Raw genomic sequence first — 15,734 nt, 5'->3', positions numbered from 1 at the left:
ATGTCTGGCAACTCAGACCCCACCGAAGTAAATTACTCCTCGTCTTCTACCCCCTCACTATCTCAATCTCATCTAAAGTTTTTGGTCCAGGTGGAGGCTTGTATATTGCCATTAAAGCAGCTTCCTGTAATTGCTATGCCGCTCCAGGCTCCTGAGCCGTGCCCTCCCCCTTTATTCCTCGGATCATATTCTTTACTGTCACCTGGTGGATATTCTGCGCGGCCACTTGATCCCCTTTTATCTCATACATCCCTCTATTTGTGGGGAACCGGATTACCTGATAATATGTCGATGGAATTGCCCTCATCTCATGAATCCATCGCCTCCCTAGGATTGCATTGTACTGGGAGTTTGTGTCCACCACCATGAACACGGTGAATCTGATCGTCGGACCAGTGATCCACCGGTAAAACTAGTTCCCCCATGGGCTCGGTCATACTGTCGTTGAACCCAAACAAATTCGTTTGTGGTGCTTTCATCTGGTCTCTATCGATGTTCATTTCCTCCATGGCTCCTTTGAATAGCAAATCCACTGAACTTCCGCAATCTATCAACACCCTCTTTACCAGATAGTTTCCCAATGCATCTTCATGCGGTGAAATTACTGACTCCAGGTCCTTTGGGATGAACATTATGGTTTCATCGTCCTTCGCGGTTCCACTGACTAACCGCGGTATGCTTACCACTTCATTGACCTGCCGCAGACTTGCTGTCTTTCTAATCTTTTCGCAGTGTACATTTCTCCCACGTGTTTCCCCGCTAAAAATAACGTTGATAGTACCTAAGATTCTTGCAGGTGCCGACAACCTCTCAGCTTGACGCACCTCAGTGACAAATTCTCTGAGCATTCCTTTTTCAATCATCCTCTCCACCAACCACTTCAATGCATATCATTCATTTGTTGCGTGATTCTGGATCTGATGATATGCGCAAAATGGTTTCCCTTCTATCTCTCCTGGCGTGTTCCGCGGACCGTCATAGTACTGCAGCCCCTTAATTAGCGGCAAGATCTCCTCTAGAGGCCTGTTAAGCAGAGTTTGCTCTATCTCGCGGTACGGTTTTCTTTCCCGAATGTCCTTCCTACCACGATCACCAGTTCTCTTTGGTCCCCGGCTCTGCCATCTGTATGAAATCTTTTCTCTTTCCTCTCTACTACTCTTATCCCTCCGGTCATCTTTGTCTACAGCCTGTATTGCCTTCCCCGATCTCTTCTGTTCCTTTGCGTTTCTCTGCATTATGTCCTCATATCATATGTATTTTTTTACCTTTGGGTACAGAGCGTGCAAAGTGGTGATTTCAATCTTGGAAACTGACTCATGGACTCTAGTTCCTTGCCTCAAACCATGTTGGAAGGCTCGACCGTTGTATGTTCATCCAAATTTTCCATTCTCAGTGTCTCTTCTTTGAATCTACACAAAAACTCCCTCAATGATTCCGCGGACCGCTGCTTGATATTGAACAGAGCTGCGATATCGACCACCCTCCGCTTCTGGTGTATGAAGTGGTCAACAAAGGCGCGCTCTAACTCTTCAAATCTGCTGATGCTCCTCGATGCTAACCTGTAATACCAGTCTGAGGCTCCTCCCTTAAGACTTGCTGGGAACATCATGCATCTGAGTCCATCATACTTGCCTTCCTGCCATAACGACATCTATTGCTGGAAGTGATGCAGATGATCTGTCGGGTCTCCTTTCCCATCATACTTTTCAAACCGTGGTTAGCTGAACCTCTTAGGCACTTCAGAATTCCAAATCGAATTTGCCAATGGATTCTTATTGAGACTCGCAACCTCTTTCTGCGCTGCACTCTAGTTCACTTCTCTGCTCCCCGATTCGCTTCTCTATCTTTCTCAATCATCGCGCACATAACCTCCAAAGATGATGCCCATTTGTTTGTTCCACTTTGGTGGAAATTCTTCATTCTCCCTCCATTTTCGCCTTGCGGATCCTCCTCCGCTCTGTTTACGCCTGGGTGGACTCCCCTTTCTTTTCTCAGCCCATCATTCTCATTACGTAACCTGACTATCTCCTCTTGAAGGAGTCTGGTGGCATCCGCCACCACCTTCGATGTCTCTTCTTCCCCTACTCCTTCTATCTCTAAGCTCGCTGCTTCTTCTTCCGCCTCTCGAACCACTTCTTTCCTAGGTCTTCATACTGCTCTTTTTGCTATGGTAGCCATTTTCGCAAATCCTCCCCACAGACGGCGCCAAATGTGTTATCACAAATTACAACCTATAAACTTACTGATAACTATTTTCTCTCTCTCTTTCTTCCTTTTCTTTTTCCCTCCTTCTTTCATTCTCTCACTCTTTTATCTCTCTTATTCTTTCACTTCTCTAACCGCCTCTTGTCGTCCGTTCACTCTTTTTAATCCAGCGTCCCCTGTCCCCCCACATGTCGCGGCGGTTTTTTAGCAGTTATGGTTCCGCGAATCTAATCTACTGCAGCATGTCTCCTCTTTCTTAAATTGCCTCTGGCCCATTTACCACCTATAATCTCCTATGTTAGGAATATGGCCTCTAAAACTAGTTTTACATACTTAAAAATTCCTATGTTTAAGGTTATACGGTTTATACCAAAAAATAAAAAATAAAAAAACGGTTTATACCTGTGGTTTGAAATGATCCAATAATTCTTGGAATGATCCAATAATTCTTATTCTGTACTTGTCCAAAATCAATTACCAGCTCCCATTGACTTTGACCATTGACATAAACCTACGTTGTGCCCCGTATTAAACGTCACTCACATTATAGGTTCTAAAAAGCTAACTCGCCATTTAACCGTATGTTTGTGCAGATCTAGCAGCTATGGATTATCAAAAAAAAAAAAGATCTAGCGGCTATGCTTTCTAGATGTTAGATGATATTGAGATTCATGTCCTCAGATCTCAAGATGGGTTAACATTGAGTCGTTGACAACCCCACGTTGAATCGGCTCCACCAGACAAAAAAGCAAGTTGGAATTGGACAAAATCATGTTGTTGTTAATGTAGTTAACGAGTTAGGTTGGTGTGAATTGGAACGAGACAGAGGTGGGCCTATGTTTAAAAGCATCACAAGCCAACTATTGAAAATGAAATAAAACTTTGCAAGCCGGCTTTGTGTACCGGAATCGAAGTCCACAAGCTGTCACCGTCCTGACAGTTATACTGACCGTTACATTGAGAAAAAAGTATATATTTACTGCAATGGAAAATTATAAGAAAATTTTCTGAAAATTTCATTACATTCTTTGGATGCGACAACCGTGTTGGTAGTTCTAGCGTGTTCTAGGAACGAAAAAAATGGATGTAACACGTTTATATAAGGAACATAGCTTCTTCTCCTAGCGAAACCCAATAGTCCTATGACATGATCTCAGTGAGGAAAATTGTTCTCAATTACTACCAAAAGAAAGTGGCTAGTGTTCACGCTTAATTAATCTACTATTAGTAGTTGCAAGCAAGTAGGATTTGACTATGAAACGAAGTACAACTTTGGAGGTATTTATGTCGACTCTTATATCGTATATATAAGGAGATAAAATGAGATAAAAATCCAGTATGATATTAGCAGAGGAGCGATCCCTATCCTTTTGGAATTAATCAATTAATAAGACATCGCCGCATTCAAGAAACACAATTACTGTACATATTAATTCATGAATCCTAAATTTCTAATGTCTAAGAGCATCTTTAGCAAAGCAACAAAAAAAACACTAAAATTTTGAACCAAACCAAACACCAAACCAAAAAAACATCAAACAACTTTAAGAGCAACATCAAAAAAACACCAAGCAACTACGCGGTTTTGCCAAAACCGCGCCACTAAAACCCAACTGACAGGCCCAAGCCCACGCGGTTTTGGCAAAACCGCACGGTGTTCTCAAAGCCACGTGCTACTTCTATATATACAACTCCAAAGCCGCGCGGTTCAGTAACTTTCACCTCTTCTCACAATTATAAAATTCTCTCTTTAGTTTAAAAAAAAAACAAAAACCTACCTAAACTCTTAAAATTTGATATGGATCTTTTTGAACATTTCGACGGTGATGATTGGCAGTACACAGACGACATTGGTGATGAGGAAGTAGAATACGGTGGGGGAGAAGACTGTGGGGAAGAAGAACCCGAGAATGTCGCGCCGGCTGATAGACATCCCTATGTACTGGAGTATCAGATGAACGACTTTGATTGTCAATTTGCACCTAGAGAAGCACTTGATATGGAAGTTGTGTCTTCTACACGCGTGATACAAAACCGTGTCGAGTCGCGATGGCTAATACTCGGGTAATTAATTAGTTTTGATTAAATATTTTGAATATTAATTAGTTGAGTTGAACCAATTAATTATTTATCTTATAACGCTTTATTTTTTTTATAATATCGATGTTGTTGACTACCGAGTTAGATCGGCTTTACTTGGTGTTAGAGAGTGGTTAAAGGTTATTAGGAGTTTGGATGAATTTGTACATATTAGAGATAGTATTTTGTATACACCTTTGGGTATTTTGATTGATACGGATTATGAGAAAGCTGATTGCGCAGTGGTCATAGTTTTAGTAGAAAGATGGTAGAGTAGAACTCATACATTTTCGCAGTGGTCCTTATGCGGAGTTAGGGTTCACACCACTAGACTTCACTATGATTTCTGGGTTGAGTATCGGTATATGTCAACCGATACATTTTCATACAAATTATGAGAATATGGATAGTATGCTTATGAGTTTTCCTCATTTGGGTGCGGATGCTTATGATTCTTTTGGGATTAAGCTATCTCATATTAAGATTGCATATATGGAACCCCTCTTGCATCCTGATACACGAGTGGAGTTAGCTTTGACTGTTCTACCAGGTAGTGAGGGTGCTGATCAGTATGTTAGGGCTTTTTTGATGTTTTTTATTGGGCATATTTTGTTTCCCAATGGTCATTCTACGGTACGACTAAGATATTATGTTTATGTATCTGATTTGCTTACTATGAGAGATTATGACCTGGGTAGCTCAGTATATGCCACATTGATATCGGCGTTAGATAAAACTCAAAGACATTGAGTAGAAGTCCTCAGTTGCGGGATTCACGCGGGACTTTTAGAGATTTGGTTTTATGAGTACTTTTGATGTCTTTATCCTAACATAGACATGATTGCGATACTCGCCCTAGATTTGCTAGTTGGTCGGGGGCCTCACTTGACTCTTTAACAATGGCGATTAGGAATAATATCCGTATGGCTCGGCTCGCTCGATTGATATTAGATCATTGTCATCTATTGAGTGGAGACTTTAGCGTTTGTCATCGCCTTTAACGATCGGTATATGACAAAGATGCTTGTGTGTTGTCCGTCCGCGAGTTGTTTTTTGCCGCGACGTGACTATCGGGGTTTGGTACTATGGCGGCGGATGTTGGAGGCGGATATTTGGACGTTATGGAGTTCCATGTGCTCCCATACCGGATGTTAGTGATGCAAAGTCGTGGGGTAGAATTCAAGTTCATGAAGTTCATGCCGGTGGTGGTCCTTGGCCGATCGTCTTCTTTTGTTGTTGTCGAAAGGCTGGCGTCGATCAAGATATAGATGGTGGAACCGTGTCTCCATGGGTCCGTTGTTGCCTCTGTTGGTCGGGCTAGCAACTTCGAGTTTTTGTGGGGCTGGAAAGGATGAGGCGTGAGCTCACGTATTCCTCATCCGCCGCCCCGGCTGTTTACAACCCACAACCCTCGAATGCATATCAATCGGCTCGTGGTAATGCGCCATAATCCTCAAATGTTTGCCGTGTGTGGACTGATGGGGAGCCTACTTATATTTCCATTCCCGAGGTGCCTCATGCTCGTTTCTCGAGTTAGAGCCGCAGATTGATCAAGATACCATGGTGAGTTTAATTGTTTTATTTATCTTCTTCATTATATATATAATATGTACTCAATAATTGTATATTTTTTTCTTGGATTTTCAGCCGAGGTTTGGAAAAGATATGAGAACCGAGGTTCTTATGTTTGATGGGATGAGGATTGCCTGTATCATTATAGCTAAGAAAGAGATGAGGCATATTCTCGGACATATCAAGAATCCCGATTGTGCGACGAGACTTCGAAAAGCGATATGAGGATATGCAGCAAGTGTACACGCAACAACATCAGGGATATGAGGAACTTCAGGTTGAAGTAATTAACCTCCGTGCAGATAGAGAAGATCATCAGTCTTAGATTAGGAACTTAGAGGAGCAGCTTCGGAACGTCCAAATAGAGAGAGGAGAGGGATCGAGTGGTAAGGAGCGTAAGAAGAGAGCTAAATAAATTTGATGTAATATGATAGGTTTTAGATTATTTTGGATATTATATGATTATATCATAATCATAGATTTTGGACTGCATAATCATAATCATAGGTTTTTAATTTCTTTAATTTTTTCGATTTTGAATTACAATTTTTAATTTCTTCAATTGCACAATTGTTAATTTCTTAACTTCTATGCACAACTCATAATTTTTCAAGTTCTATGCACCACGGTTCTAATTTTCGAAGAAAAAACGACGAGTTTTGGCAAAACCGCGCCATTAAAGTTTCATTTTCGACGGTTTTGCCAAAACCGCCGTCATCAAAGCCCATTTAGCAGCCCAAGCCCATGCGGTATTGCCAAAACCGCGATTTTGCAAGAAATCGGCGTGAGTGATTTTTAGACAAAGACCAAAACCTGGAACCAAATATTGGTCGATTTGGTGTTTGGTTTGGTGTTTTCATCAACATATAGTTCTCCTGAAGTTGAAAAAACACCAAATTCATCAAGAATTTGGTGTTTTGATGCTAGGTTGATATCACTGCTAAAGATGCTCTAATTGTCCAAAAACAACTTGACACCAGAATACGCGATATATTTATATGTACGCATGTGTCTTTTATGAAAGACCTCAATATTTTTCACAATTAGAGACCAAATCAGCGGAACGCACTACTGACTTTGTCACCTTCTTCAAAACACACACCATATATATTGTCAACCCAAAATCTAATGAACCGGCCTGCCTTGGAAGTGGTATATATGTCATATGTGTTTGCAAGAAGGAACCGCGTATTATACTATTATTATACAGCATAATTCATGGTATCTATATAGTATTCTAATTCTTATATCACAAAGCCCACACTGTACATTGCTAAGCTGCATACTTCTCAGTTCTCACAATGGTTATACTTGAATATAATCGTAGAGTATGATAAAATGATAAATCCACTACGATAAAGTATTTTAAATTGACTAACTAATAGTTTATAACCACTTGAATACAAACGTACGTGCAACAACTCATCAAAGAAATATTCAAAGTCTAGGATACCAACTTTTTTTTTTTTCCAAAAGTTTTCTTTACATGAAATATATGTCGTATTCATTTCATTATGGAACAATAGCTAGGTAGGCGGAGGAAACGGTAAAACATCTCATCACCAAAATAAATGTTGATGTTTACAAAGAACATACTTAGACATTAGAAAGAGAAAGAGAGAGAAAGAATGGATATGTTATGATGATTTAGTCTATACTACTCTACACAGAGAGCTAGAGAAAGCTTGCCTTTGAAGACAAGACATAATCAGTAAAGTTTATTAACACACCCACCTGAAGAAAGTGGCAAGAAAAGTTGAGAGTTTCTTGTTCTTGTTGGTGTTGGTTTTTGGTGGGGGTGGTAAGTACAAAGTAGTGGTAGTGGGGGTGGTGGGGGAATGTTTGCTAAAATAAGCATTCAAGTCTTTCTGCTACACATTTAACACACAGACACCTACTTACTAGAACCATAGTGTGCAGTGAAAGTTGACTTTGTGGAAAGGCTTATGAGATCTAAACGTATGGCTGGGAAGCTAAAGATGAGGTTTCTCCTCATGGTGGTCTGCTGCTTTGTAGGAGCTGAGCTTATATCGGCTGTAACCGATCCTCAGGATGGTAAATTTATTTATCTCCTATGTTATTTACTTTATTTTTGCTTATGATGGTATCGTAAAGTTGTTGATAGGAGTTGTAAGAAGGTCTTGTAAATCTTGTGTTCTTTCAAGAAAAGTTTTTTAGAGAAGAAAAGTTTTTTTATATATATATATTTTTCTGGTATATTGGCATATGGACGTTTGTCCATAAGCGTGATTTTACAGATTCAGCAGAATTCCAGTTAGTAACATGTAGTTTTAGGCATTTGGAGTGTTCTCTATTAGATGTTTGAAAAAAATGCAAAATGAAAAGGATATGAACATATTGCAAATGCTCCTTCCTTAAGTTCAAATTTGAAAAAAGTTTCAGTTATACCACTTTGAGACAAGTTATATATTGTGCAATGTGAAGCTCATTATCAAACACCCTGCCATCATTAGTAGGAACTTTTCTGCTATTTGCATCATCTTATTGATTACCTGGTATAGTTTTCTTCTGCTTCTAAGCATGGCTTGTCTTGTTAATAATCAGATTCTTATTCTTGAATATAATCTCTTAAAGTGTAACATTTTAAGCTTAGAGTTGCTTTTTTGAATATACTTAATGCCAGCCAAAACTTCTAAAAATTCTTAGACAACGACCTCTGGAATTAAGTGATCGAAGACTTAAGTGCAGTTTACTTAATTAGGTGTTGCAGACAAATCAAACATTTGAAATCTATAGAGAAGCCCTGTTTTAGTATTTTGAGATGGTTTAGTAAATGATATTTCGGTGGTGATGCAGCTGCTGCGCTCCAGTCTTTCAAGGATCAGTGGCAAAACCTGCCACCAAGCTGGAAAAGTTCCAAGGATCCCTGTGGTGGACAATGGGATGGTGTCACCTGTAATAGTAACAATAGAGTGACACAAATGTGAGTTTCTCATCCTCTCTACCACACCATCGTCGTCGTCATCATCATGGTTCCCTTCACATAGTAAATCTTCTACCTCATTAGTAATACTGATACTTTTGCAGCGGATTATCTACCATGAACCTTAAAGGTACGTTAGGTGGGGACATTGGACAACTATCCGAGTTGACATCCTTGTAAGTTTTTCCATTGTGCTCTTGTATCTAAGTTTGTTGCTCATTTAGAATACATGAGAATGGTCGCAGTTTAATATCTTAGTTCTCCGAAGTAATTTTTTTAGTACATATACATTATAATTGTAGCATTCTTTCTTGAATTGGTTTTGCAAATATGGTACTCTTGCAGGGACTTATCCTTCAACAAAGGCCTTACAGGACTGCTGTCTCCTCGTATAGGAGATCTGAAACAGCTAAATATTCTGTAAGATAAAATAGCTCTATACTCAACTATCCACTTGTGCAAAGAGACACTCAACTTAAAAGAAGCCTTATAATGTTTTTCTCTTTCTTCTTTCAGTATCTTAGCTGGGTGTGGCTTCAGCGGTAGCATTCCTGTAGAGATAGGCAATCTAGCAAATCTATCCTTTCTGTAAGATGTTCTCAAGTAAATGAGTTATTTCTTCTTCTAACTATTGGTAACAGAAACCATTTGAGAAACTTGACAATTCCTTTCTCAGGGCTTTGAACTCGAATAGTTTTAGTGGGAGCATACCTGCTAGCTTGGGTCTCCTTTCTCAACTTTACTGGCTGGACTTAGCGGATAACCAGCTCAAAGGGTCTCTCCCAGTCTCAAGTAATGGTGGCCCAGGATTGGACAAGCTTCTAAATGCAAAGCACTTGTAAGTATTTTGATATTTCAATTCTTAAAAAAGTTGATTTTCTACAAAAACAGTTAGTTAATTTGACATTGTTATGCTTGCAGTCATTTCAATAAGAACCAGCTATCAGGCCGCATCCCTCCCATGCTTTTCAGATCCGAGATGGTGCTCATTCATGTGTAAGATTATGCTATATATATATATATATATATATATATATATATATATATATATATATATATATATATATATATATATTATAATGTAACAACACTTTTTTATACAACATTTTATACAATATCCCCCACCGGACCCTTCAAGATGTTTTAAGGGCTAATTTTTTGTGGATAGGATGTACTCTCACCATGGATATGGCCTCCACAAAAAATCAGGTCATATGAACATTTCTAAGTTTTTCCAAAAAGGGTTGCAAAATCGATATTTCTAGATCGTTGATAAAAATTCGTAGGTTGAGAGCAATTTTTGTCATGGTTGGGAGTTTTTAAATAAGCTAATTTTTTGTGGAGATGATCTCCATGGTGTGAAGATCATATCTACAAGAAATCAAGGCTTAATTCAAATTTTCAAAACCAAACAAAAAAAAAAAATCAAATTTTCAAAGGGTATTGTATAAAACGTTGTATAAAAAGTGTTGTAAACGGAACCTACCCCTATATATATATATATACATGTGTGTGTGTGTGTGTGTTTTTTATTGTTCTGAATGATTTCTCTCTTTTGCTGGCAGTCTATTGGATGGAAATCAGTTAACTGGAGTGATTCCAGACACATTGGCACTTGTTACGACTCTTGAGGTTCTGTGAGTGGCCTTCTGATCTTATCTGCATACCATTTATATATTTATTGAGTAAATTTGTTTTCTTTTTCTGATTTACGCTGGTTTATAATACTTGCACACTATTGTCTGTTCTTCAACAGTCGAATTGATAGGAACTCTCTAAGTGGAATAGTTCCTTCCAACCTTAACAACCTCACTACCCTCAATGAATTGTGAGTATATTACACTAATGCTTGAAGCTCTAGAAGTTGCGCTGTATTTTGGTGGAGATTGATGTCAGTTTTCCCAATCTTACTTTTCTCTCTTATCTTCCAGGCATCTAGCAAATAATCAGCTCTCAGGTCCAATACCGAATCTAACAGGAATGAACTCCCTAAATTATGTGTAAGAAAGCAAGGAAGTTAGAATAAGATACACGATTTTGATGTCTCAAACTCACTATTATCCTGCTGTCTCCTTGTCGCCGCTTCTAAACACTGTACAGAGTCTGACTTTTTTTCAACTCCAGGGACTTGAGCAACAACTCGTTCGATCCATCCAATGCTCCAGGATGGTTTTCAACCATAACATCTCTTACAGCTCTGTGAGTTTCCACTTTTACGTATCCAAGAGTGATAGCTGGGTGTTGAAATTAGTCCATTTAATTGAAACCTTGTATGTTGGGTGAACAGGGTGATGGAGAATGGGAAACTTCAGGGGACGGTTCCACAAAAGATATTTAGCTTTCCTCAGATACAGCAAGTGTAAGATTTTCTTTTCATTCTGTATGAGCTTTCCTCAGATATTTAGCTTTCATCTTGTAAAACGATGAAATGATCAAATGAGATGACAATATCAAATGCTTCTCAACAGTTTGCTGAAGGACAATAAATTCAATGCTACTCTAGACATGGGAACAACCATTGGTCAGCAACTTCAGCTTGTGGATTTTGAAAGTAACGAAATTGCCTCATATACGGTAGCGGCTCCTGGATACACAAATATTTTAATGTGAGGAACTGCTTGCAATTTTCTTCAAGAAAATAGTTTTCTGTGTTTGTATATCCATATGCATTGTGGTCAAGGTTTGGCTTTTTGATTGCTTGACACATTGCAGACTTGTAGGAAATCCAGTTTGCAATATTCTCTCCAACACTAAGTTTTGCCAACTTCAGCAAACAACAAAGAAAGCTTACTCTACCAGCCTAGCTAGTTGTGCTTCCAAAACGTGTAATTCTATTCAGAAGCTCAACCCTCAGAGTTGTGACTGTGCATTTCCCTATGAAGGAACAATGTATTTCAGAGCACCCTTCTTCCGTGATTTGTCCAACGCCACTGTCTTTAATGAACTGGAAATGAGCCTGTGGATGAAACTTGGCCTAACTCCTGGTTCAGTTTCTGTACAGAATCCTTTCTTCAATGTTGATGACTATCTTCAGGTCGAATTGCAGCTCTTTCCACCCAGTGGAAAGTATTTTAATAGGACAGAGGTCCAGAAGATAGGGTTTGATCTGAGTAATCAAACTTTCAAGCCTCCTCGGGAGTTTGGACCATACTATTTCATTGGATCTACTTATACTTTTCAAGGTACCTACTTCAACCACTGACTATGATGAAAAACATCTTAATTGTTTCTAGTGATAAATTGACAAAAAATGGATCACAACTATTTCAGCTGAACGTGGCGCGACTTCAATAGGCTTGGGTACAATTATCGGGATCGCTGTTGGCTGTGTTTTTCTCATCGTCATCCTTGTATTGGTGGGTGTTTATGCTTTCCGGCAAAAGAAGCGGGCCGAAAGAGCGATCGAAATGAGTAAACCATTTGGTAATTATAATAAGTTTGCTGATCCAATTAAGCATACATAACAATTGAATAGCAAGGATATTTGAATTTCTCCTCTATATGTAACAGCATCATGGGCTCCTAGTGGTAAAGATAGTGGAGGCGCACCGCAGTTAAAAGGAGCCAGATGGTTTTCATATGATGAACTCAAAAAATGCACCAACAATTTCTTGGAGAGCAATGAAATTGGATCTGGGGGTTATGGGAAGGTAACCATTTAATCCTTAGAACTCGACCACTTGGTATTGAAATTTTTGTGGCCACACAAGTTTATTTCTTAACTATTTTCTGCAGGTATATAGAGGGATGCTCGCTCATGGGCAAGTGGTGGCTATCAAAAGAGCACAACAAGGATCAATGCAAGGTGGACTTGAGTTTAAGACTGAAATTGAGTTGCTTTCAAGAGTTCATCACAAGAACCTTGTGGGCCTAGTGGGTTTTTGTTTTGAACAAGGAGAACAAATGCTGGTCTATGAATTTATCCCCAATGGAACATTAAGAGAAAGCTTGTCAGGTAAATTCTCAAACGTAGTAAACATTTATACCACCACTTACAAGTCTATTTGAAATTCACTACAAGTATAATCTGCAGGAAAATCGGGTATTTATTTGGATTGGAAGAGGAGGCTTCGCATAACTCTAGGTTCAGCTAGAGGATTGTCATATCTCCACGAACTTGCTAATCCCCCTATAATTCACAGAGACATCAAGTCTACCAATATTTTGTTGGATGAAAATCTAACTGCAAAGGTTGCAGATTTTGGCCTTTCGAAGCTTGTGGCAGATACCGCAAAGGGGCATGTTTCAACCCAAGTTAAAGGCACCCTGGTTAGTTTTTTCTATACTCATGAAGGTCTCTTTGTGATACGATGTAGCACAGAATATTTCATCTGAGTAATAAAACATACATCTATTTCAAACCAAGTGTTCAACCTTGTCAAAGGCTTAGTGGCCCGTTCTACTTTATACAGGACAGAGTTAAATTGCATAATTTTCTTTGACTTCAATAATGGAAAAGTTCTTAAAGATGACCGATGTCTTTTCTTCTATATATTCTATCATTTTAAACAGAACCGCAAATTGCGGACATCTGGTCAATTATCTATGATAAAATATTTTAAGAAAAAAATTTCTTAAAGATGATTGATGTTATGAAAACGTTTTATAACATCTCCTGTACTTTTCCTTATTTTGATACACCTGCGCTCTTTAGTAAATACCATATCGTAGTTAAGGTCTACAAACATGAACCTAGAGATTGTTTGAATGTCCTTAGTGTATATATCGATACAATGAATCCTGCTTAGGAGAGTTTTATTCAACGGTTCTAGTATCTAAGGGTATGACTTGTGTACTGATTATAAACTCAATGCCTTCCATATGCCTCTTTGTTGCAGGGTTATCTGGACCCTGAGTATTACATGACTCAACAGTTGACAGAGAAAAGCGATGTTTACAGCTTCGGTGTTGTAATGCTTGAACTCGTAACTTCTAAGCAACCGATAGAGAAAGGGAAGTACATTGTTCGAGAGGTACGAACGAGATTGGATAAGAATGACAAACAACATTATGGCCTAACGGAGCTAATGGATCCAACTATTAGAAATGAAACCAATCTTATGGGTTTTGTAAGGTTTATTGAGTTGGCAATGCAATGTGTTGAAGAGGCAGCAGCAGATCGTCCAACGATGAGTGATTTGGTGAAAGAGATAGAGACGATACTACACAATGATGGGCTAAACACAAACTCAACCTCTGCATCCTCATCTGCTACAGATTTTACAAATTTAAAAAGCACACATACCCATCCTTACAACGATGTTCTGCCAAAAAAGGAGGGGAACACCACGGATTCCTTTGACTACAGTGGTGGGTACACACTTTCTGCCAAAATCGAGCCCAAGTAGCACAAACTCAATAGTCTGTTATGACATTTGTTTACAATCTTTGATTTGTGTTCTCAAGGAAATCGTAGTACAGCTTATAATCCATAATCATCCGTGGTGACATGTAAATTTTGCTTTAGTCTCATATGAAGCAGATATAAATTTGACCTCTTGCTTCTTTTTTGGTAACTGTTTGATCTCAGACTTCATTCACCTTCATCTTATTATGAAACTGTATTCAACAGTCTAGCCAAGATGATAAAATTATTATCTACAGGAACAAAGTTGCAGTTAGAAACTTATAATGCCACACAGAACATTGGAGACGAGGGTTATTTTACAAGTACCTCAAAATCAATTGACAGAGGGATATTTATGAAGTACATATAATAACAGGAAAATAACAGAAAAAAGAACAAAGTTTTCCTTACGAATATAATATATATATCATCATTAAAGAACAATCATATTTATACAATGTTGTATGGTTACAAGGGTCAATCAAACTAAATTGCCTACACTAAATTGCCTACACGCACAGCAGGGGCCGCCGACCATATAGCTTGAATCAGTTTTCTGTTTTGAGCATTCAAATTGTACATGCTTTTGGACACCCTAAGTCGCCGCATGGACTATTTTTGCTGTCTTTTCCCGAATTTCGGGGATACAGGACGTACAACAAAGTCCATTGTTGTTACTTCTGGTCTCGCAACAAGCTGCATTGAGGATGGATGGAAAGGTTTAATCAAATCAAGACCAGCATCACTGAATCCCAACCTAGCAGGCCCGGTTGCTCCTTTTGCACTGTGACTTAAACTAACACACAATAACATATTTGAAACCGAATAAGAGTTCAGTGATGGTACGACACTTGCAAAATGTCAACAATAGAGAATGCCCTTCTTGCTTAAGTTGCATGCACGGCGAGTATTTCTGTAGCCAACATGTTTCTCAATGTCGTGACGCACCCCATGTTTTCTGGTGAGGGAAGCCTCTCTGAATACTAGCTGTGCACTACCCCCTCCACGCCAACAGTTTCTAAGGAACAACAGGGACTCAAAAGTCTAGTCTTGCCACATGAACAGGTATTGTTCTCTTACATCAGATTATCGAGTGAGTGGAACGAACGATTTGGGCCTTTTTTTTTTTTTGGGTATCTGACTGTCTGCAAATACCTCTTCTTCCCCTTCGCCCAAACTCATCTTCCCTCTCCCTCTCCCTCTCTCGATCACTCTCTGCTGCTAGCAGTTATACTAGTAAACAACGTTCTTTTGGCAGCAGCCAGCAGCATAATCTTATATTATATACAGGGGTAATAGTTTTTATACATTATAAAGGTTTGGAGTTGGTTCAAAAGAATAAACTTAATATACGTTTTTTCAGTCTCATAAAAGCAAATGCAGAAAAATGTGCAGTTCAACCTACAAAATATTTTTGATGGAACAACATAATTATCGAATAAACCTACAACTCATTCTTTACGATTTTATTTATTTTTTGATAAGTAGATTTTATTAATGTAGGGCAAAGACCAGAAAGGCCACCACAAGTGGAGTCTAGTGAGGGAGATTCTCAACTATATCAAAGACAGGATTACATAGGTGTAC

General features: G+C 38.9%; 2 protein-coding genes across 2 annotated transcripts; one reads left to right on the top strand and one right to left on the bottom strand.

Annotated features, from left to right (window-relative positions):
- Positions 1–308: 308 nt before the first annotated feature.
- On the bottom strand, positions 309–848 carry LOC147483865 (uncharacterized). Its single transcript, XM_086579663.1, has one exon. It carries the CDS (start codon positions 846–848, stop codon positions 309–311), a length of 540 nt encoding a protein of 179 aa, XP_086435789.1.
- Positions 849–7,370: 6,522 nt separating this feature from the next.
- On the top strand, positions 7,371–14,316 carry LOC147483864 (Leucine-rich repeat protein kinase family protein). Its single transcript, XM_086580445.1, has 20 exons — positions 7,371–7,657; positions 7,770–7,911; positions 8,674–8,800; positions 8,905–8,976; positions 9,146–9,220; positions 9,317–9,388; positions 9,477–9,638; positions 9,722–9,796; positions 10,366–10,437; positions 10,557–10,628; positions 10,732–10,800; positions 10,925–10,999; positions 11,088–11,159; positions 11,269–11,406; positions 11,513–11,982; positions 12,071–12,223; positions 12,311–12,450; positions 12,536–12,755; positions 12,834–13,069; positions 13,639–14,316. Exons 2-20 carry the CDS (start codon positions 7,803–7,805, stop codon positions 14,146–14,148), a joined length of 2,919 nt encoding a protein of 972 aa, XP_086436571.1. The 5' UTR covers positions 7,371–7,657; positions 7,770–7,802; the 3' UTR covers positions 14,149–14,316.
- Positions 14,317–15,734: the final 1,418 nt, after the last annotated feature.

The sequence above is a fragment of the Coptis chinensis genome, chromosome 8 (assembly GCF_015680905.1).
Source record: "Coptis chinensis isolate HL-2020 chromosome 8, ASM1568090v1, whole genome shotgun sequence".
Taxonomy (NCBI): Eukaryota; Viridiplantae; Streptophyta; class Magnoliopsida; order Ranunculales; family Ranunculaceae; genus Coptis; species Coptis chinensis.
The sequence above is the reverse complement of the archived record's forward strand: the minus strand, read 5'-3'. Positions and strand labels throughout refer to the sequence as shown.